Source organism: Schistocerca serialis, chromosome 4, assembly GCF_023864345.2.
Source record: "Schistocerca serialis cubense isolate TAMUIC-IGC-003099 chromosome 4, iqSchSeri2.2, whole genome shotgun sequence".
Taxonomy (NCBI): Eukaryota; Metazoa; Arthropoda; class Insecta; order Orthoptera; family Acrididae; genus Schistocerca; species Schistocerca serialis.
Window position 1 is genome coordinate 849,702,240 of NC_064641.1, and position 25,147 is coordinate 849,727,386.

Below are 25,147 nucleotides of genomic sequence, written 5' to 3' on the forward strand. Positions count from 1 at the left end.
GCTCGGCCAGAGCGGCCGGCTCAGCTTCATGTTATTAAGGAATCCATTAAACTTGTGCTCTCAGGAGTATAATGTTAAAGTATCATTGCAAGACCTCTCTTTTCTTCCCTTTTCTGTCTTTACTCTGCCTCTTGCATAAACTGAAAGATCGATTCTAATTGTGCACTTCCAGTAACGCCCCAGAACTAGACGCCTGTGACTCGACTGCCTGCGAAATCGGACTGTTACTTTCCCTGACTTTTCGGTTTTAAACAACATGCATTACCTGACACCTCGGCATCGTTTTCACTTTCATTTCCTGAGTGAACTGAACCCTCATCAGGGGAGTGTTCTGCATTTTACATTTGAGTCCTGTTTAGAGGGTGAGTTAAATGAACTTCATCCACCCTCGTACCTCGTTCTGCATCAGTGACTGGCTCGTGTTCCATTTTGGACGACAACGGTGTGCAACCTTTCTCACACACACACGAGCTTCGCTTCTCGTAAACATTCAAATCAATTGCTGCTTCCGCAAGCTTCCGACTCAAATGCATCACGCGCCACAACTGTAGTCACGTCTCTTTCAAATAATGCACAGATTTAAGCCTAAGCCCATGAAATAAAAACTATTCTAAAATGTCTTACACATCCCTATAAACAAATGTGCTCCACAAAAGCTTGCACAATGCTGTTAGCAGCGGCGCAACATTGGACAAGAAGTGACGCAGAAGTTACAGACAAGACACAATGAAATGCAAAATAGATGACACATACAGTACATACACTGAAACAAAATGACTGAAACATACTACAAATAGGTGAGATACAACGCAAAACGTCAAAACCGTGTCTAAAAGTTCACAGTGCGCCATAGTCCCACTTTGAAGAAAAGAAAAATACGATCCTGTTCCACAAGGTTACTAACTAATTTTGTACGATTGCATTCTGAATTGCTGGTGTATCCATGTATCACCACAACAAAATAAAAACAGTGAATGGCTGCGGTAGTATGAATGAGAACAGTGGCGTTTTTGAGTTTTCAGCCGGCCTGTGTGGCCGAGCAGTTCTAGGCACTTCAGTCTGGAACCGCGAGACCGCTACGGTCGCAGGTTCGAATCCTGGCTCGGGCATGGATGTGTGTGATGTCCTTATGTTAGTTAGGTTTAAGTAGTTCTAAGTTCTAGTGGACTGATGACCTCAAATGTTAAGTCCCATAGTGCTCAGAGCCATTTGGACCGTTTTAAGTTTACGAAAATAATGACAAGTTTTTCTACATCCTTTTACAATTTACAAATAAACAAAATGACAAACATGAATCACGAAAGGAATGGTGCTTGATTGGCAAATCATTCATTTGGGTGGAAACTCTACAAGTTCTCCCATGAACGCAATGAGACTTCGTTTGCATGAATCCACTCTGAGGCCAAATTCTGTTCAAATGGAATCAACTACGACCTGGTACACTACAAACTATGGTTCACGGAGCATAGGGAGCTGTGAATATCACTTAAGAACTGTACGCCAGTGCAGCAATACTTTACCATTTCACCTTGATTCAGACGCCAGCAGAAAACGGCGCGCTCTGGGCGAAGGACGGTGTGCGGCGGCAGCTGTAAACTTCTGACGCGTCCACCAGAATTTGCAAACTAGGCGGACTGGAGTTCTCGTTATTTGAACGCGGAAAACTTCCCTATCAGAGTTCTGAAATCCCGGCAGATTTCAGTGTGAGATGCACTCGTTCGCTGCTCTGGCCAACCAATTTGACTCTCAGGCACGATGGCGCGTGCTGGAATTGTCAAACGTCAGATGAACGACAAGGTCGCCCTCGTGATACACGATATGTCTGAGATGATATGCAGTTTCACTGTCGGTTCAGTTGGAAACTGCCGCTGGCTCTTAGTCGGCCACAAGTTGCAGAACACAAGTCTCACCCACTAGGAAAAGACCTGAAGTTCTCCACCAGGGGCGGACCAGAAGACGAAGACACCCAAGAATCATAAATACCTTCCACTAAGCCTCGTACAGGAGATGAATTAGCTGAAAAAACTCACCTCCACGTTGTACAAACAAATCGAACTGTCATCCACTCATTGGGTCTTGCTGCCCTTGTAGCCGGCCGGCCGTTGTGGCCGAGCGGTTCTAGGCGCTTCAGTCCGGAACCGCGCTGATGCTACGGTCGCATGTTCGAATCCTGCCTCGGGCATGGATGTGTGTGATGTCCTTAGGTTTAAGTAGTTCTAAGTCTAGGGGACTGATGACCTCAGATGTTAAGTTCCATAGTGCTTAGAGCCGTTTTTTTTCCTTGTAGCCAATACAGACACAGTACCGGGGTTCCCACACTGGGAGAGGAAGCCTCTGCTTTGCATATCCTGTTTCAAAAAAAAAAGATTTCAGAATAGCTAGGCGTCGTTCTCACAGATAGCATGGCCATGTTTCGGCAGGCAAGGTCTACCTAAATGGGACCGCAGTCCCTGATTTACGAAGTGATCTAATCTTTCAACGCCGACCATTTCCACCTTCTAAAAGAAGTTTGTTAAGCTCTCTAGACAGTCGTGCCTGTGTAACATATGTTTATATTATTTTTGTAGTTCTCTAAAAGAACCTGGCGACTTCGTGGTGTCAGCAGAGTTACAGTCGTGCCTCCACGAAACATGTGCACCTGACGCTCTGGTCGTATTGTCCCAGTTTCTAACATGAGAGTGCTTATAGTTTTACAACCGTCCCACCGTTTTTACAAAACCCCAGATTACAGCAGGCTCCCTTAAATGGATTCCTCCACCCGCTTTCCACTATCTGGCTGCCTTCGCGACGGAATGTTACTTGGCCCAGGTAAAACGTTTTGCGAGCTGGCGCTCTCCTCCTCTTACCCTGTGGGAAGAGTGGAGTGACAGGACCCGAGGTCCCTCTGCAGGCACAATTCATAGGGACACTTTTACTTCATCCTAGAAACAAGAACACCTGGCATGTTAACCTCACTCACACTGTTACGTTCTGTTCCAATTTTGTTTTGATGTTTTATGATGTTGTGATGTTTTATGATGATTCTTGTATGCACATAATATTGCTGACGTGTGAAGGTCCCTTTGCGACCCCTAGGACGTCTATAGAGTCTCTACACCCACCCATAGGTTCAGAACCCTGCCATCTTCCGTGAGGGCCATTCTTAATCAAGTGATGTTTACTTCATTTTGCAAACTAAAATTGTTTAAATTTAAATAATAATTGTATTGAGCGAATTCACATACGTTCTCCACTCCCACGGAAGGGGGAAGAGCGTAAAGGACGAGCCAGACAGCAGGGGATTTTACTTTATTGTATGGGCTTCCAAGCGATAACTTCATTTTTCCGTTACGGCCAAGCCATGGCCGGCAGTGTTAGCTGCCTGTAAATTCTTTCGTCCCATGGTCTAGCAACAGGAAGTCAGCACTGAGGAAGGGCACCATGATCACGCGCCTCCCTCGTGTGCTTGCGAGGTAACGCCGCCCCAGGCGTCGCTTAGCAGGTAGCACTCTGGAAAGTTCCACTGCCGCCCCCGCGGGTTTCTTGGTCCCTACCAATCAGGGCGGAGGAAGCCGCGTGGTGCGTCGAATATACCCGGCCGCCCGTCGCCGGGCCTGCGCTCCCTTGTCTTCTCGCTCTCTTGGACGCACGCCCTGCAGCAGTGAACATCTCCCGCTTCTCCCGGTGCTGCGACGCCGGGGACCTAGTTTCTCGCAGACAGCATGCCGGTCGGACTGGACCGATTGGCAGACGCCAACTTTGGTTAGCTTCGCGAACTGTGTGTCGCTAACTATACGCTCTGGCTCACCCTCACCTCCCTAGGCACATGTGACCCCTTTTTGACATGCTTTCGCCAATAAATGGCCTTTGTCTAAATTTTGTCCTATTCATTTCATACTGCCCACCGCCCACCCATACGCCCATCCTGTACACTTGCACAGACACGTTGCTGGACGCAACATTCATGCCCCAAAATCAATCTTTCTCCATGTTCTCCATCGTCTCAACTATGACCTCTGTGGTACAAGTTCTCTACAGGCTACACATGCAGTTGTAAGAACAATTTCCTCAAAATCTCCCCATGTAAACAGTTCATAAGCCACACGTACCAAATGTAGTATTGGGAAACATAGAGATGGTATGACTATTAATCTCACTGACAGTGTTGTTTAAGTGAGAGAGTGGCTTGCCACATCTCGTGTGTATTTGTAATGTGTTGCTGTCTACTGTTATTCACGAGTAGTGTCCTAACTAATGTGGTTTCACAGAGTTTGATGCAGTTGTCTTTGTGACAGCGTGATTAAAGACTGGTCTTCAGTGGATCATGTGGCCACGATTTAACGGTTATTGATCTGTGACCCAGCTTAAATTACAGAACTTGGAAGTCCTGATTATAATAAATACTAGCATTATTATGGAATTTTTATTTGTTTCATGTATTTTGAATCAACTGGACTTAGCGTAAATTTTTGCCTCCAGCCAATCATGTGATCTTCACTTAAACATTCTTGATCAATGTGATAGCTCAAATGACAGAACTCAAACTTCTAATTATAATGAAATCTCACATGTATGTGAAGTTTCCGTTGGTTTCAGAGATTTTGAATTCAGCAGATTTGCGTAATATCTGGCATTCAGCGAATCACGTGGCATTTGCCTGAAGATTCTTCATCTGTGGCATAGCTCAATTCATAGAACTAAAATCCGCGAATTTAAAGAATAATTTTGTGCAGTTCGAATTTCTGTTTAATTCCGGGTCCTTAATCTACTGGCGGTATGACGAATTTCGGCCCAAAACTGGCTTAGCCGGCCGGTGTGGCCGAGCGGTTGTAGGCGCTACAGTGTGGAACCGCGCGACCGCTACGGTGCAGGTTCGAATCCTGCCTCGGGCATGTATGTGTGTGATGTCCTTAGGTTAGTTAGGTTTAAGTAGTTCTAAATTCTAGGGAACTGATGACCTCAGAAGTTAAGTCCCATAGTGCTCAGAGCCATTTGAACCAAAACTGGCTTATGTTGGTTGAACCTGCTCGCTGATTCGTTGTAATACAAATAATGCCCGACAATGATTATTTCGAATACAACAGCTACATATATATTTTGGAAATTTCTTTTAGATACCGACTTCTACATATTTCTAAATAGTCGCAGACATTCTTCATCTCACCAGTTACATGCTCCCCTCCCCCAACTCTTACACTCACACTCCGAGTCCCAGTAAGCTGGTACGTGGCAGAAGTGATGTTGTTGGGATCACGCATGATTCAGTACATGAGTAAGTGACGATTTTCCATTGCCATTTCCTTTATGCCGTTGCCCTCCTAAAACATCGTGTTATGTTTGACAATAATGAAATTTCGGGAATACATTTATCTATGTAGCATTTTTGAGTGATTAACACTGCAGGATCACAGGTTAACGTACGCGCGAGGCAGCTCATTCAAACGTGAAATGCTGATGCATTAATGACCGGTGTAACCGCCAGAATGTTGCATGCAAAAGACATGCATTATGTTGTTCACGTGCCAGATTTCAGTCTGTGGGCTAGAGTTCCATGCCTGTTGCACTTGTTTGCTCAGTACAGGGATGGTTAACGCTGTTACTGGATGACGCTACAGTAGTCGTCTGGTGATGTCCAAATGTGCTCCACTGGAGATAGATCTGGTGATCGAGCAGGCCATGCCACTCGTCGACACCCTGTAGAGCATGTTCGGTTATAACAGTGGTATGTGAGAGAGCGTTATGCCGTTGGAAAACATCTGCTGGAATGCTGTTCATGAATTGCAGCACTACAGGACGGATCACCAGATTGACATGAAGATTTGCAGTCAGGGTGCACGGGGCTCACACGTGAGTTCTTCTGCTGTCACACGAGATCGCACCACAGAGCACAACTCCAGGTGTAGATGCAGACACACTGTATGCAGGTTCTCAACTGACCTCCTATTCAACACACAGCGAGGCAGAAACAGAAGATTCATCAGAAAACACAACAAAACTCCGCCCTGTCCTTGAACGGGCTCTCGCTTGACACCACACGGTGGTTTGGGGTCAGTGAAATGCGCGCTACAGGGCATCCGTCTCGGAACTGCCATTGAAGGAAGCGATTTGTAAGAGTTTGTTGTGTCATTGAGGTGCCAACTGCTGCTCAAAATGCTGATGTAGATGCAGTTACGGTGCACCCGAGCAATAAGCCGAATACGCTGGTCTTCCTTCTCGGTGGTGCCAAGTGTCCGTTTGCACTCTGGCGGTACTGAAATCATGTACAGTGGCTGCATTCCTGTCAAGTCTTTCTGCGTATTCTCGAAGGAATATACAGCTTCTCGTAGCCCTGTTACGCCACCTCGCTGAAACTCAGTGAGGTTCTGATAACGGCGTCTTCCTCGCTTTAAAGGCAGTTTGGACTCATATTAACCCGCCACGTCCAGTGTCACAGGTAACTAACGGTCGTGACCGTTACAGCGTGAATTTAACGGAAACCTGATTTGCATCGTCATAGCAGTGCTAATAGCGCCACTATTCTGTAACTAGTGCGAAATATGAATTGACATCATCTACAGATGCAGAAACAAGACCCAGATTTCATCTGTGTCTCATAACTCCTTCTTGATGTTGCGATTTTTTTCTGTCAGTGTATTTCATAAACTACGGTTCATTAATGGTTGTTAGTTCTTTCGTTGTGTGAATATATGGTGGTATTCCTGTCATGTTTTGCGGTTGAAGCAGCTCATTTAGTGCTTAGATATATATGCTGGTTATTTACCGCATTATAGTAATCTATAATCTGTCCCCCAAATGGATGTTATTTGAGACCTAAGTAAAAATATTAAACTGAAATTTAGATATATCCTGAGTTATGGAAACGATGGTTTCGTAAAGAGAAATTTGACAAACAAACATTGTATTGCATTGCTCATGACGTCAGCTTGTATACTCCGACATACCTAACACACATACAGAACGCATTAATGCTAGTTATCCGAAGCATATAAAACGCAGAAAATATCTTCTTACTTCTTGGACCAATTCTTCTGTCTGAAGGTAGCTTACCCGATGGGCAATCAAAGCTGGGAGTATGATGTGAACGAACGAAATTCGATCGACCCCATGTGGTGCTAACTCACGACATAAGACCACGACAATTACAAGTTTTCACTCAATCACCTTTCATGTGGCGACGGCGCCAGGATAGTTCTTACTTTGAAAGCTTCCGGTTAACGGTTGAGTGGTAGGGTTTGCAGCAACAATTTACCCTTCAGTTTCAGAAAAAAATTTTAATTTTTAATGCACTCGAACCCACGACACCACACCCACCGTGCGAGACACTTCCAATTATTTTTTTTATTTTTTATATATTTTTTATTGTTTTTTTTAATATTTTACTGAATGTGAGCGCGGCAGGCAGGTGGCGGCAAGGAGGGCAGGGGTCAATTAGTCCGAGGCCTGGCCACGGTGCCGCCCCCATACCCGTCACCACTCACACTGATTTTAAAGGAACATTGATTTTTTTTTATTTTATTTATTTATTTGTTTTGGAAAAGCATCATTAGGGGATTGGAGCCAGTTCATTGGGTTGATACATAAACGGGTGAGGTCGACCAGTTATCCAATACCTGTTCTATCGAATGCAATATGGAGCATATTACCGTACTTGCGACGGTGATCCGCGTACTGTCTGATTTTTATATATTCCGTTTCCATGCGTAACGGAAATTCGCTGTAATCGTCGCCCGTCAGCCGATTGAAGACATGACTTGTATAGTGGCCCAACAGCCACATGACGGCATTATTTTTAGTTGGCGGGAAATATTTGACGTCCGGTCTGTGCAGTAAGTTCGTGTCTATGTTATTTTCAGAAGTCCTAGTTATAAGGGCGACTTTTTGACGAACCCATTGCCAATTGCGCATGCGGTGACTGCAAGTATATCTGTGGGGAACAGTATCCACTTGGTGATAATCTGGACAATGGGCTGTGTCGCTTAGCCCAATCGCATGCAGACGCTCATTTGTGCTGTTAATGTTGTTGACCGTTTTGTACCGCGTCGACCTGACCAAGGACGGAAGTACATTGCTGCTGATGTTCGCCCACAGTACATCCCAACTGACACCAGTATGCTTTTGTTCGATTTTGCTCCTGCCCTCATATTGTTTCCTATGCTCCAGAATGTCCTTGGCAGTTAAAGGTCGATGTTGGAGAAGGACCTCGCTCAAGTAGCTCTTTTACAGGTAATATGTGCTGATGTGGGAGAGCTGGTAGTCGATCGTCTGCACATTGATCGGCGGTTCTACGCTTTTCGGCGCGACTGCCTCAAACAACTTTGCCTTAAAGGCGTCAGAGTAGCTTTGGTTTAAGAATCCCATCCGTTTAATGTACAAAGCCATTGCTTTGGCGTTCAGATCGGTCAGACCCATACCGCCATGCAGAGGGTCGAGGGTCACAGTCTTCACGTCAACTCGAAATATTTCCCCCCGCCACAGAAAATTGGTCAACTTGCTCATTATCTGTTTGGCTATGACAGTGGGGATTGGAAAGACCTGTGCCACATAATATGCTCGCGACAGGATACACGTATTTATAAACTGAACCCTCTGAATTTGGTCCATGCTGCGAAAGACGTTATCTATTAAAGCACCCTTGACTTTGAGAGAGACATCCCGCCAATTCGCCGTTATCATCCATTGTGGGGGGGGGGGGGGCGTCAGTATCGTCCCAAGAGATTTGTGTTCCGTAACATGGTTAGCTCATTCTAGGCCGACATCGTCAAGTCCTCTTATACGTAGAAATTTGCTTTTAGTTTCATTCATTTTTGCGCTAAGAAGCGGAACAATAGCTTCTGAGGTCTACCTCTAGTTGAATCACATCTTCCCTGTTCCTCACGACGATGCCGACATCATCAGCATATGCGCCAACTGCAGTTTTCATCCTGGCGATCGTTATGCCTGTCATGTGCTCTTGTACTAGCCGCAGCAATGGTTCTAGTGAGTGACCAAGAGCAACATGGAAAGGGGGCTTCCTTGGGGGACACCCCTTGCGATGGTAATTGGTCTTGTGAGGTGGCAGTTGACGGAGATCGTGGCGGCCAGACCAGTGATCATTTTGCGCACGACAGCGATGGAGTCATGCCGGAAGCCCATCCTCCGCATCGTTTCGAAGAGGTGTTTATGGCTGACACGATCAAATGCTTTATAAAAATCTACAAAAAGGAGGCCGCAATTAATGGTGCTGGCAGACGACAGAGCGACGATATCTCTATATTGTGCTGTAGTCTGAAATACTGATCGCCTATAAGCACACGTTTGCTGTTGCCCAATTATGGTTGCGGTCAACGCCATCATTCGTTTGTTTAAAGCTCTCGCAATAATCTTATAAACTGAATTAAGAAGAGAAATCGGCCGGAAGTTGTTAATCTCTTTACATCCTTTATTTTTAGGAATCAACACGATTTTACATTCTTTAAGTTCTGGTGGTACAAACTTTCCCCCAGGACGTCGTTAACGGCTTGTGTCAAGTTATCACCTATGATACTCCAATATCGTTAATAGAATTCGACCGGAAGGCCATCAGGGCCCGGCGATTTCCTTTTAGGGGAGCCGCGAATTATTTCAAAGACGGCATCTGAACTATAAGCCGAAAATAGGCTGGCGTTATCGTCAGCCGTAAATGTGGAGGTTGTAAACGCAAATAACTCATCCGAATCGTCCTCTTGCGTTGCTTCTGCCTCATACAGGGTACTGTAATACCTGTGAATTTCTCTGATTATCTCGTTTTGCACAGTGAGGACAGTACCGTTATCTAATCTAAGTTCGTCCATGAATATCCGTCGTCGGTTCTTGCGGTGTTTAATCAGATGATATAACGCAGCCGTTTCCGCCTCGCTGACAGATCTGGCTTTTGACTTAATTTTAAGACCCCCCAGTTGTTTTCTATTTAAGCTTAATAACGTAGCTTTAATTTTCTTGATGTCGGACAATCGCTTGTCTGAGCCATCTGCCTGATCATACAAGTCCCGTAAAACCATGTAGTAAAATTCCATTGTACGGTGAAATGACCGAGATCTCTCTATACTATAAGATATAATTACTTTCCGTAATTTGGGCTTCACCTTGCGGGTCCACCACTCCAAAACACTCGGAAAGTTGTGTACAGAGCGCAAGCAAAATTCCCAAGCTTTTTTTAATTCGGCCTCGAGCTCGTCGTCTGTTAAAAGGCCGACATTCATACTCCACTGATTCCTAAACCAGTGAGTTGGTTGCCGGTCTAAGTTTATGCAGGCACTCACACTACAGTGATCAGAAAAGCTGACTGGAGTGATTTCCACTTGTAGCAAATTCCTCACTATGTGACTCGACATATAGATTCTATCAACCCTGCTGCTGGAATTATGTGAAACGTATGTGTATATCACAAGCGTGGGATACTTAACTTCCCACGCGTCCCTCAATTTCATTTGGGAGACAAGAAAGTTTAATTCAGGGGAATAATTAAAATTGGGGGATTGATCTTTACGGTGCAATACACAATTAAAATCGCCTGCAATGATCAAGTTTGGAGAGTCTCTCAGCAGTATGTAAATGATATCCTCCTTAAAAAACTTCGATCTGTCAGCGCGCCGTGCACTTCCTGATGGTGCATACAGATTGATTACACTGACGCCCATGATATTCACGCCTATCCCCCGTCCAGAGTCAAACTTTTCGACATCAGTTAGAGGTATTCCTTCCCTGACTAAAATCGCTGGGCCAGCACTCAATTCGGGAGCGAAATTGATTATTGCAACATAGCCGGGAATGTTAATTTGCCATGTAGCGACCTCTTGTAAAAGGGCAATATCCGTATCAGAATCAAACAAAAATTGTCTTAATAAAGCAAGCTTTAACTCTGACGTAATCCTGTTGATATTAAGGGAAGTGATAATGCAGGCCTGTAGCATATAGATATTGAGATGTAAAAGTACAACAAAACGTTGGCATGGGTCTCAAGAGTGCCGGCTGCAGGATTAAAAAAGGTATAATGTGAGCAGCCATTGAAAGGATGAAATAAAAACCATAACAAGTGATACACTGCGAATCGTAGGCCGGTTGAAGCAATAACGACACAGTGAATGCTGCGAACCATAACCGGATAAGAGGGCAGAAAGAAACACGAAGAAGCTTTGCAACCTTAGGCGACAGCACGGAACAAACCTTGTACCAACGGAATTACTACTGTGGGGGATAGGCTTCGCCGAGTTCTTTGCTGTTGTCATCGCCGAACCCTTCCTTCACAATTTCATAACTAATATTTCGGGGTGCTACATCCGCTTGCGACGAAGTGGAATTGCCCTTGTTGCGAGGAACGGAGAGATTTGGCTGTGGATTGAGCCTTCCTTCATCGTGGGGCGTTTTGAGGTCCCGGAGTTTTTGTGGATTCTTTGAGACGCGGTGGTGCCGTTGTCGCAGCACTGCCGCCGGCAGCTGGCAGGTTGGTAACTACTTTCACTTGTGTACTTCCGCCCGGAACTTCTTGTCGGGCGTCAGCTGTAGCGCGTTGTCGACACAACACTTCCTCACTGTGTGCGCGTTGTAGCGGCTGTTGTCCTTCGGGCGCGGCACTCAAAATTGGAGGTTCGTGTTCATGACCTGGCGTCTCAGAATTCGGCATCCCCTTAAGTCCATCCGCACTGGCTTCAAAGTCGACCCGCATAACATCATCGGGTACTAAATCCTCCGCGATTGATGGTTTGGGTTTCCGGGTTGCAGGAGTGAGATACTTCCTCATCTGAATACTCATCACTATGTCCCAGCGGCCTTTTCTTTTGCTGAGATTCACTTTCAAGACAAACTGGTGCAGCAGTTTGCCGTCCTACGAGCGGTGGAAACTCATCAGCGGTTATGGAGGGGTATCGGAGGTAGTTGCCTGGGGAGCATCAACATCAGGGCGTGCAGAAGAACCAGAAGTATCTCCTGCCATAACCTCATTAAGTGTTAATCTACGCCGCGGCTGGAGACTATTTTTCAAGGCAAAAACTCGGCGGGGACAGTCCTGGCGAAGATGGCCTAATTCATTGCAGACATGGCAGATGGGGGCTTGACCAGAATATATAATGTGAGCCTTATAACCATCGACCGTGATGTGAGAAGGAATGTTCATTTTTTCTTCCATGTCCACAGATCTACTCCCATTGAAACACTGTAATTTGTAGCGAGACGACCACTTTTAGTTGACAATTTCTTTAACCTCACCAAACATAGAAAGTGCATCTTTAATTTTAGCATTGTCAATCTCTGTGGGCAAGTTAAGTACTCGAACTGTCTAAATCGAGGTATCGGCACGTGTTACATTAACCATACTAGTGGTGCAGTCGCGATGAACAAAAGGGACTTGTTTGCCGATTTTTTCAAAAAGTCGATCAACTGCTACTGGACTGAGAAACTTGACAAACACGCAATAACGATCAGATTCTAGCTGGGTGGTGTGCACAGAATCAGAAGTGATACCTATTACCTCGGTTAGCCAGTCATGAATCACGAGGGCGGTCGGTTGAACTCGGGTATCCTTGTCAAAGCCAAAAACCAGGGTGTTTTTCCGGATGGTGGTAGACATGACGCTGCAGCTGTAGGGAATCCGGTCAAGCCCGAATCCCGTACAAAATCGGCAAGTTGCTGACGAAAAGGACGAACACAAAGAAGTACAGTACACGTGAATCACTCGCAACGCAGAAACACACAACGGCAAACAGTAAACACTGGCAAGGACACCGACGATGCGGAGCAACCAGCTAGCACGTCCGACCGCGGCGACAGCGAAAGCCGGAATGACGAAATCGTACATTACTGTTTGTTCGGTAAAGCCTAACAGATTAACTTCGATGTTTGAGAAATGTACTGGTAGATGTTGTTTTTGTACTTTTGGGGTTTTTGTTTGCTTTCGTTTCGGTGCATAGAGGGTACACATACGATATGTAGTGGAAATGAGCATTTGGCGTCATTGGCCGGGAGGCCCCTTACAGGGCAGGTCTGGCCGCCTTGGTGCAGGTCTTGTTACATTCGACGCCACATTGGGCGAACTGCGCTCCGGATGGGGATGAAATGATGATGAAGAAAACACAACACCCAGTCCCTGAGCGGATCGCATTCGGGAGGACGACGGTTCAATCCCGTCTCCGGCCATCCTGATTTAGGTTTTCCGTGATTTCCCTAAATCGTTCCAGGCAAATGCCGGGATGGTTCCTTTGAAAGGGCACGGCCGATTTCCTTCCCAATCCTTCCCTAACCCGAGCTTGCGCTCCGTCTCTAACGAACTCGTTGTCGACGGGACGTTAAACACTAACCGCCACCACCACCACCCTGAGCGGAGAAAACCCCCAACCTCGCCAAGAATCGAACTCGGCCCGTAGGACGGCAATCCTTCACGCTGAGCACTCAGCTATCGGGGCGGACATAATATGTGATAATGTGCGTGCATGTGAAATAGATAGAAGGTTTTTGCATTTTCTTAATGCAGTAAAAACTAGAAGTGTTTTCTCTTAAAGTGAAATCTGTGCAGTTAATCGCGCAGTACAGCCTTCGCAAAGATGGTAGGAACGACTGTGACACCTTGTGATGACTGTGGAATAGCTGTATCTGTGTACCGATAGTGACTCAGAATATAGGCAGCCCTTTGCTGCAAGTGACAGCTAATAAGTGCACTCACTCCTGAGGTTCAAGCAAAACCAAGTACAAATAAATCAGCGCAGCCGTGAGGCTCTGCTGCACCTGCAGTGAACGAGTGAAAGTAACATCTTAAGTTAACACCTTGCTTGTAACCCTGCAGTAAGACCATGAAGGAATTAAGGAATCAGGTAAGTTATGCGAGGTTTATCACTCGTAGCATCGTAGACCTCGGATGTCTACTTAAAGACTTCCAAAATATCATAAATGAGCTACATCACAGATCCATAGGATTAGCTCCCATATTAGTTTTGAAATATAAGTTCTATGCCAACAGAAGTTGGGGATTGGTCAGTTTTCTACCTGGTGAAGAGGGAAGGCGAAAGGTCGTTCTTCAACTTGCGACTGAAACTGTTCTCAAAGAGTCAGAGAAGGGAAGATTACGAAATAAAGGTCCGGTATCGAAAAGGAACGAAGAGTCAGACGAAAGGTTTCATTGAGAATACACTGACTGTCATAGACACAGAAATTTGTATCTCATAAGTTTTCCATGAAAGAAGGTTGTATACGTGGAAGAGGGCTGGAGACACTAGAAGGTTTCAGATAGATTATGTACTAGTAATACCGAGTTTTAGGAACTTGGTTTTAAATTGTAAGACATTTCCTGGGGCAGATGTAGACTCTGACCACAATTTATTGAATAAACTGTAGATTAAAACTGAAGAAACTCCCAAAAGGTAGGAATTGAAGGAGATGGGACCTGGATAAGGTGAAAGAACCTGATGTTGTAGAGGGACCATTAGGGAACGGTTGACAAGAATGAGGGAAAGAAACGCAGTAGAAGACGAATGGGTAGCTTTGAGAGATGTAGTGAAGGCAGCAGAGAATCAAGTAGGTAAAAAGAGGGCTAGTAGAAATTCTTGGGCAACAGAAGAGATAATTAACTTAATTGATCACGAAGAAAATATAAAAATGCGGTAATGAAGCAGGCGAAAAGGAATACAAATGTCTCAAAAATGAGATCGACAGGAACTGCAAAATGGCTAAGTATGGATGGGTAGAGGACAAATGTAAGGATTTAGAGGCATATATCACTAGGGGTAAGATAAATACTGACTACAGAAAAATTAAAGAGATCTTTGGAGAAAAGAGAACCGCATATGTGAATATCAAGAGCTCAGATGGTACACCAGTCCTAAGCAAAGAAGGGAAAGCAGAAAGGTGGAAGGAGTATATAGAGGGTCTATACAGGGTCAATGTACTTGAGGGCAGTATTATGGAAATGGAAGACGACGTATATGAAGATGAAATGGCAGATATGATACTGCGAGAAGAATCTGACAGAATTCTGGAAGACCTGAGTCGAAACAAGGCCCCGGGAGTAGACAACATTCCATTAGAACTACTGAGAGCCTTGGGAGAGCCAGGCCTGACAAATCTCTACCATCTGGTGAGCAAGATGTATGAGAAAGGTGAAATATCCTCAGACTTCAACAAAAATACAATAAATGCAAACCCAAAGAAAGCTGGTGTCAACAGGTGGGAAAATTACGGAATTATCACTTTAATAAGTCATGGTTGCAAAATGCTAACACGAATTCTTTACAAAAGAATGGAATACTCTCTTTCAAATTCTAAAGGTGACGGGGGTAAAATACAGGGAGCGAAAGGCTATTTACAATTTGTGTAGAAACCAGACGACAGTTGAGGGGCATGACAGAGAAGAAGTGATTGAGGAGGAAGTGAGACGGGATTGTATCCTATCCCTGATGTTGTTCAATCTGTATATTGAGCAATCAGTAAAGGAAATAAAAGAAACAATTAGAGTATGAATTAAAATCCATGCAGGAGAAATGAGAACTTTGAGGTTTTCTGACGACAGAGAAAGCAAAGGAGCAACTGAACAGAGTGGACAGTGTCTTGAAAGGATGATATAGGATGAGAATCAACAAAAGCAAAACTAAGATAATGGAATATAGTTGAATTAAATCCGAGACTGCTGAGGGAATTAGATTATTAAAAGAGATACTTAAAGCAGTAAATGAGTTTTGCTATTTGCAGAGCAAAATAACTCATGATGGTTGAAGTAGAGAGGATATAAAACGTAGAATGTCTGTGGCAATGAAAGCATCTCTGAAGAACAGAAATTTGTTATCATCGAGTATAGATTTAAGTGACAGGAAGTCTTTTGTGAAAGTATTTCTATGGAGGGTCGCTCCGTATGGAAGTGAAACATGGACGATAAACAGTGTAGACAAGAAGATAATAGAAGCTTTCGAAATGTGGTGCTGCAGCAGAATGCTGAACATTAGGTAGGTAGATCACGTAACTAATGAAGAGGTACTGAACAGAATTGGGGATAAGAGAGATTTGTGGCACAGCTTAACTGGAAGAAGGGATCGGCTGGTAGGACACGTTCTGAGGCATCAAGCGATCACCAATTTAGAACTGGAGGGAAGCGTGGAACATAAAAATCGTAGAGGGAGACCAAGAGATGAATACACTACGCAGATTCAGAAATATGTAGGTTGAAGTAGTTGTTCGGAGATGAAGAGGCTTGCACAGGATAGAGTAGCATGGAGAGCTGCATCAAACTAGTCTCTGGACTGAAGTCCACAGCAGAAGCTTTTCAGAATCTGTATGCAGGATAATGCCTCAGACTGCTGTGGAGTTAGAAACTCTACAATTCAAACATTCCAAGGGAGTGCATCATGTGTCAAATGTAAAGGTTTCTATGGAATAAATGGATGTTGATCATAGGATATAAAGTGTCTTCATCATAAATCTGTATCATGTGTATGTTTGCTTGTGTGATTAACTATCCTTATGTCAAGCGAATAGCCTATCAGATTCTTCCTAGCAGTATACCTGTATGTGTGTCATCAATGGCTACATATTTCCTGGTTATATTGTAAGTGGGACTGGTTCTCACAGTTTTAAAATAACATGGAGTACAACCCGGAAGTGATCTGTTACAAAGACAACAAGTATGGTCGAATTTAAGTATTGTGTTACGGAAGACTGCTAGATGATATGAACGCCTTTTCAAGCAGCATTGTGTCTTTCAGAAAATCTCAAATTTCTTATTCACTCAAGGTTTCGACATCCATGAATCAGAGGAAACAAGGAATATTACATGTCATATGGCTGTAATGAGAAGAATGTTGGCTGAAAGAAAGCGCCTTGTTCATGTTAATGTGGGAAGCGAGACTGTACGGAAGTTTTATTTGTCAGCCACTGAGGAAAGCATCACTACTTTTATGCTATGCGTACACTGAGGGAGACGCGACCTGAAAGAAGGATTACAGTGCAACCAATCTGTACAAGGTGAAATGTCAAAATAAGATTTTGTTGTTGCAGCAGATTAATAGTGTACTGTTATTTTTTACGCTTTTCTGTGATGGAACGCTCAATCCAGGATGACAACCGAGATATATTATTGAGGAGTGTAATGTGGATAATGACAATTCTGACTGTGAGAAAGAATTTTCGAAAAAATGGCGTCCAAATGAGAATAACACTCGTACTGATGAGAGACCCACTAAAGAAAAAGTTCATGATATAGATCGACTACAGCCCTCGCGTGAGTTAATCATTGCCATCTGTGAAATTAGGCAGATAAGGAGAAGAGGCAGGGACGACTGTTAAAAGTGGATTAAATAATATGTATATGAGAGTTTTACCATGTCCTTGTATGAATGTGCTGTGCCCGTATGTTACTGTTTACTTTATAGGTGTTTCTCCAGATATAGGTTTTCTGTGACGAAAAGTGGGATTCTTGCTCTTTGGCCAATGAAGATTGAAAAAAGGTGTTGAAGAGGTGTGGACAGTCACTAGTCCCTACAAAAAAGCAATAGTAACTGAGAAGGGGAAATCTGAATATAGCAGATGGTCCACAACAGCCGGTGTATGTGATGAATTAGACTGATATAGACTAAACAGCTGCAAGTTGTCCTGTCACGGTAGTTTTCCTGTGGATCTGTGGTCTGTGTGAATGCTGACAGTAGCGAGAAGGGGGATGCACATATCTGCAATAGTGATGTAGTTTGAAGAAAATATACTTGGAGTAGTTATGTAGTTTGAAGGAAATGGTAGTAGCAGGAACTAGTCCCTTCTGCTTCACCTCACACCTCATCCCAGTTACTTATATATTGTGTTGTGTAATGTACTTTCTTGTCAATAGTGCCAAGAGTACCTCACTGTCATAATCATCACATTTTTCCTTAAAATTATTTTTAAAATGAAGATAATGCATTTAAAGCTTTATAACTGTTTGCTAATTATTATATTTTGGTCCCAGAGGGGATGAATCTATGCAATCCTGTCTACATTTTGAATTTCTGTTATGAAAGCTAGTTTTCTGACAGCTACTTGTGCCCGTCCATTGTGACTTCTTTTCATGTTTACTAGGAGAAATGGCTGGGTGTTATGATGTACTTATATCGATTTTTTTGTAAAAAGAATGATAGTGCTGAAGAAGCAAAAGACTGTCCACAATGGATCCCAGCAGCATCGGTGAGACAACAAATCGTCTCCTCCTCTGCCAGGCACGTAAAATAACATATCTGGCGGCATCCCTGGCTGGAATTGGACAGGTTCCGCTGCCAAAGGTGAGAGCCCACTGCAGGTGGAGAGCAGACGACCTCACACCTACAGGAGGTAAGCTCACATCTCACCAGCGTCGAGTCAGTGGGTGGTCTCAGCAGCCGCAATAGATGGGGAGCCGTTACAACGGTGGTGACGTCACGAGGCAAGTTGTTGGGCGAGTGGCGGCACCTGTGGTGAAGGCACGCTACTTCTAGCTTTGGAGCATATGAGGTGTGTACGTCACAGTCTGTGCCAACCACGTTTTGAGACTGTTTGCGCAGATAGATTAGATTAGATCAGACTAGATTAGATGTACTTTTCGTTCGAATTGACCCATGGTGAGGAGAAATTTGGAAATTTGTGGTAAGGTCATATGGGACCAAACTGCTGAGGTCGTCGGTCCCTAAGCCTACACACTGCTTAATCTAACTTAAACTAACTTACGCTATAGACATCACACCCACCCACTCGAACCTCCGACGGGGGGAGCAGCACGAACTGGGACAAGGCGTCCAAGACCACGCGGCTACCTCGTGCAGCGTAGTGAGGACATCCTCAAGGACGTCGACCATATCAGAAAGCAAGCATACACAGTAAATATTTACAAAATACGCCCAGAAATGGTAATGTACCTTCCACATATTCGAAATGAAATTCCGTTCTTGATGTGGAGTTGGTTAGCAAAAAAACCTTAAGCCTATTTTCATTTAAAATGTTCAACACTCTTAGGTGCATATGATAACTCTTGAGCATTTGTAGCCACACATCATCAAATAAAATTAAAAAAAAAATTACAACACTTGTTTACAATGATCGCATCACACCACAAAATTGGGACCGATGTCAGATTGTAAGCAAATATTCACACTGTGTGATAATATTAATAAGATACACGCTCAATAGGTTCTGCTAAGAAATTCATCAATGGATAAGAAGGAGTTCGCTACCATTACATTCTTTAGACACTTCTCAAAATGAACTTCGTAATTAGTGATTTATGGTTGCTGGCATGTTATTGAAAATGTATACTGCGGAATGGTGGACACCTTTCCGAACCAAGTAGGTGACTTTGAATCATTGTGAAAGTTATTATTATTTCTAGTGTTGATTCCATGAACAGAGCTGCTGATTTGGGAAAAAAAGATATATTTTAATGACGAATTTCGTTAAGTAATAAATATATTGGGAAACCTTAAATAGCCCTCTGCAGCACATTCTTGAATTCACACCACAAATAATTCATATTCCACGTTTTTGGGCTCGGAAATCCTTACCTTGGCTTCATGAGTTGCTCCAGAAAATAGTTCCGTATGACATTATGGAATGAAAGTAAGCATAGTACGCTAGCGTTTTTTTTCTTTTAATTTTTACGTCACCTGTGTCTCACAAAATTCACACAGCACATAGATATTTGTTTAGGCGCTTCAGCAGTTCTGTGGTATGCTCCTCCCAGTTAAATCTGTTATTAAGCTGTAATGCTAAGAATTTAACACACAATTCTTGTACGCCCTACGCCATATGGCAGGTGACAGTATTTCAGATAACGTTAAGCTCGGCAGTCTGAGAGGTGCCATTAGACTGGGTTACACCATGTGCCGGCTCTGGTATTCACGCTGCCCCCGCTCTCATTTAGATCATCAGTACAAATGGCGCAGCCTACACATTTTCTTCATGGTAAACTACACTAAACAGCGACACTTAAAACTTGGACGACATTCTTTTGACAGGGGATGACATCAACGGTCACTGAACTTGTCCCGAAGGCTCGCCAAGGTGACATTATCTCCTCTCTTCATCAGCCCACGTAAAAATAGTTTTTGCACGATCTGCAGGATAAGCAAAGACCATTACAAAGAATTATTCTGGGAAAGGGTGCCGGAGATTTTCTACATACAGTGATTCTACTAACATTGTTCGCCTCATTTATTGGTCATGGTTGTAATTTTGATTTAATATTTATTTTTATTGATTTTTCTTAGACAAATCGTAAACGTAAAAGTGACTTACATTTAAATATATAATCGTATCTATAAGCATGTGCTTTGGTGTTGCACCTTTACGTAAACTCAACGTAAATTTTGTGGTTACTGTAAACTAAGTATTACGCCCACTAGGAAATAACCGTGTATCTGTGTAATTGAAACGAAGATACCTGAAAGTGAAGCTATGGTCTACGTCACGGAAATACGTTAAGGGAGGATCGTTATATACATTGTGGGAAGAAGAAGCTTAATGAGTCAAGTTCGGGAATCCGATGCGTTGAGCTGAAGGCAAATGGTTCAAATGGCTCTGAGCACTATGGAACTTAACTGCTGAGGTCATCAGTCCCCTAAAACTTAGAACTACTTAAACGTAACTAACCTAAGGACATCACACACATCTATGCCCGAGGCAGGATTCGAACCTGGGATTGTAGCGGTCGCGCGGTTCCAGACTGGAGCGCCTAGAACCGCACGGCCACTCCGGCCGGCGAGCTGAAGGAAAGAGAGATACAATCATGTGAAGAAGTTACATTGTTACAGTTTTAAAGGATCATCAGAGGCAACGAAGAGTTTTGGTAGCTATTCCGTCTTGAAGAAATGTAGTGTCAAAATCTATGTTGAACATCAAGAATGCAAAATATCCGCAAGCAGTGCATACGGCTCAAGAAGAGAGGATGTTGTTATATTTACATAAGAAGAAGCGAAAGTAATTTTCTGAGTAAGATTTAAAGAAAAAGAGGAGAAGGAACAGGAATCAACAGTCGTGTAACGGTGGAAAATAGATGTGACGTAGTTTCATAGAACCCAGTAAGAAACTGGCCTTCGACTTAAATCTGTCTAGCAGAAGATAGGCACACTGGATTGGAGTAAGTTAAGTGGAATTTCATGCTTCAGTGAGATAAAATTGTTATATACATGTGTTGTCTTTATCTGAATCAGCAAATATTATACGAACTTACTTTATTAACAAACAATTTTTATCTGTTTAACTTTGTAGTGTAGAAGCGTAGCACATTTGAGTGAAAGTTTAAATATAGAGCACACATTGCTCGATCATATAAATCTATTATGCCAGCGCGTTCTTCTCTACATCTAGATCTACATCTACATGCATACTCTGCAATTCACAATTAAATGCGTGGCAGAGGATTTATCGAATCACCTTCAAGCTACTTGTTTACCGTTCCACTCTCGAAAAGCGTGCAGGAAAAATGAACACTTAAATCTTTCTCTGCGAGCTCTGACTTCTCTTACACATATACGATGATTGTTTTACTCATAGATCACATTTAAATAGCAGCTGTAATTTTCTATAAAGTGTTTGTGGCATTTCATGTAATCAAATCGATTTTTTACGTAATTCGCAAGGGCTGAATCGAGAACTGGCGCCGTATTGTCAGCAGCCTAGTCTAGCGACACCTTGACAGTCGGAAATCACAGTAACCAACATCCATTGTCGGCAGTTACGACTATCTCTGGTAGAAAAAGCGTCGAATCACATTTTTGACTCCGCGCTGAAAACATTTACAGCATGGCGTGTGTACGAGAACGTAATAATATGCACCCTTTAGTATTTGAGTGCAGTTTATGATTTATGGGAGAGAGAGAGGGTCAGATTAAGAATAAAGCACATTTGTCATCGGGCCAGTGAGACACTGCAACGAGTTACTGCAGAGCACACAGTTGTTTAATTTCTGTTTACTTTGATAAAACGGCATCAAGTATAAAAAGAGTCGTTTGAGTAACTGAAGATCAAGTTGTGCTAAAGTTGAAAGAAGCAGAATTAGGAGTTGATAAACACATGATTAGAATTGTTTTAAAATCGTGAGATTCACTGTAATGAAGCAAACACTCAAAATATCACCATCAGTGACTGGATGGTTCAGCACGTACTCGAAATTGGGGCATGTAAGTGAATAACGGGTGAAGCGCCAAAAAATGAAAATTTGAGTTGTAGGCGAAATTCCGCTGTGATCGCCAAGGCCAATGACACACATTCTGACACAAGCACGAGAACAGCGGGAAACAATGCTTACAGCTGCCACAAAACGACATTCGTGTCTGACATTGTCGACGTTCAAATAATGAGTCTTGTGCCAAGCCTTTGGTAATGCCTTATCGTACACTGTTGTGAATTGCTGAGCGTTGCAACAATAGGGCACGCTGAAGTAATTATTACAGAAATAGCACAGAATATTACAAAATGTAAAGGAAAATTCCACCAAAATGGAGGAAGAGAGATGAAGGTAGAGCTCAAAGTGAAAGAAAGAAACTACGCAGCGAAGGGAACGAATGTACTCTTCCTTCATTCAGGCACTGTTAAATGTACTACTTATTGGAGCTCTCAAATTACAACTTTTGCATTCGTGTTGGTGATAATCAAACCGGTTACATGTTTCTCTGCCATGTGGCCGTACGTGGCAGGAATGGGAATGTAACTGCTTCCTGTGTGTACCAAACTTTTACATCGAAATTTACTTCTAAACAGAAATTAATAACATGAACTGACTGCTGCTGTGGGGAGAACAAAAATAAGACGATGTTTTTGTGGCTTTACCTAACAGCAAAGGGTTAGCTTACGGAAATAGTACACTTTTATGTTCTGCGATCGTGATTTTGAGAAATGAAAGAGGCTAACGGTGCATGAAGCTACGAAAGATTTAGTTCCCCTCTCACTGAACCTACGCACACGACACCACAAACCTATGTTTACGACTTTTAAGTCAGCTGCCGAAAAATATAAAAGTTCACCAGTGTGCATATTTCAATAGCACAGTGGATCAGACTGGCTACTGAACGCCTAGGGACTCTGTATTCATCAACTCTCAATGCAACTGAAGAGTTCAAGGACAATTACTCCTTGAAGAGGAATGTGTAGCCTTCCGATCATCAGAGGGTGCAGCTGGAAACATTAGCCTGTGAACCTAGGTTTTGTGAAGGAAAGAGAAGGGATTTAGCTAAAATGATTGCATTTGTTAAAGAGGAGAATAAGTGGTTTCACGAGAACATTCTGAACTGAGTGCTAATTGCTATGAGGGCACTTGCATCCTTGTTTAAGTTAAAGCCGTTGAATACAGAATATTTTATTATCTTCAAATTTTATATCATTTTGATCTTACCGTAGAATAACAACACGTATATGAAAAGAAACCTGTACCGTTTTTATGTTCTACCGTGATCTCCAACTTTTATATTGCTTTGTACAACTGCTATACATAACCACAACAATATGCTAATTATCAGACCGCCTTCCAAAACTAATTTCAGCCACAAGTATTTCCATCTTCAGTGGGTTCTTTAATTCTAAAACTTGCGGAGATAGCATATATAAAAGTATGTTTAAAAAACATACAGTGAATTTGTAGTAATCTTTTACAACGTTTTCTACCTATGCTATTGCTGCATATTTTAGAATTAAGGATACCACTATAGATGGCGATATTTGTTGTCAAAACTAGTTTAGGAATAAATAAATAAATAATAAAAGTTTTTTGCATCGAGGTAGAGCCAAATTTCCCATATTGTTGTTTTTGTAAGGAAAGACGGACCGATGGAAGAGCTGCAAGATTAAATTGCTGCTATAAACATTTTGCTGATTATCTGTTAACCAAATTTTTGGCGCTTGAACTAGTATTTAGTTACAGGCCCAGTTGCTTCCACGGGTTCAATATAATTTTCAGTAGAAGCTGAGCACATTGTTACGGAGTACCTGAAAGACGATGTACGGAACAAGAGACATGCAAACACCAGCAACCGTGCACTCTACGCTGGCGGTGATCTGTCGCAGACACGTGGGGTGCACCTCGATGCTCTGAAGGTTGATGATAGCTGCACCAGCCGTCGACCAGAACTGCATGGCCATCACTACCACTGCCATGGCGACACTCGGAACACCAACTGCAAAGTCAAAACACATGGGCTGTATGGCTGAAACAGATTTGTTAGAAACATATTTGTAACCACACAAGAGTAAAGGAAATCGAAATGATTTTTCCAGTGCCTTCTAATGAACTGTTCTGTCAATGCACAAATGATAAAAGTCTTTTGGATTTCACGTTGTCAGGAACTAAGCATTACCACAATCATTAGGGTGGTGCTGTACGATCAGCCCTGTTGCCGATGTGAATAAGCCTGTTGAATGCTGAAAGCGACGGAATCGGTGAAAGTTACAGAAATATGTTTTCTGCATATTCTGAAGCCCACCTACGTGGTTGAATGTGTGTGAAATCTTATGGGACGTAACTGCTAAGGTCATCAGCCCCTATGCTTATACACTACTTAAGCTAAATTATCCTAAGGTCAAACATACACACCCATGCCCGAGGGAGGACTCGAAACTCCGCCGGGACCAGCCGCACAGTCCATGCTACGTAGTTGAATGATTGACGTGGCTGCCTTCAATGCAGCGTCTAGAGTCTGCCAATTATGCTATGAAGACGGTTCCGAGGCGTCTCCCGTGGCATCAAATGAAAGTCTCCACCAGTCCTCGACTTATCGTGGAACATTTCGAAATTTATCCGCAAGTATGTCGTCACCTAGGCAAAGGTCCCCAGTTCAAGTCTCGGTCCGGCACACCGTTTTAATCTGCCAGGAAGTTTCATATCAGCGCACACTCCGCTGCAGAGAGAAAATCTCATTCTGGATGTCGAAATTCACTTTCTGTGCCCGTATAAAAATTTCAGGTCCCCATCCACTCTTCTTGCAGGACCTGTCCTTCTGTTAATATCGTCACGATTGGCTCAGTTCTTGATTTCTGCGTACCACTCCCTGCCAGTCTGCCAAGAGCATCTGTCCCTTTCTTTTCTCCTCTCATTTCTCAATCTTCCTTTTCGCTTTCGTCTCCAACGTGCTGTTGGAGCCTCTCACATTGCGTCTACTAGAAAACTAGAATTCCTTATCAGGGTATCCGGAAGACGGCGGAAGAATTTTGCTGACGCCACTTTGTTACTCTCTACATGCCACATTGTGCCGTT

At 43.3% G+C, this 25,147-nt stretch overlaps 1 protein-coding gene across 1 annotated transcript in view; it reads right to left on the reverse strand.

The window, feature by feature from the left end:
• LOC126473481 (solute carrier family 22 member 7-like) overlaps window positions 1-25,147 on the reverse strand; it is a 169,123-nt gene that overhangs the window by 5,068 nt on the left and 138,908 nt on the right. Inside the window, exon 8 of the mRNA XM_050100556.1 lies at window positions 23,884-24,071. Within this exon, the coding sequence (XP_049956513.1) occupies window positions 23,884-24,071 (188 nt within the window). The remainder of the gene's footprint in view (window positions 1-23,883; window positions 24,072-25,147) is intronic.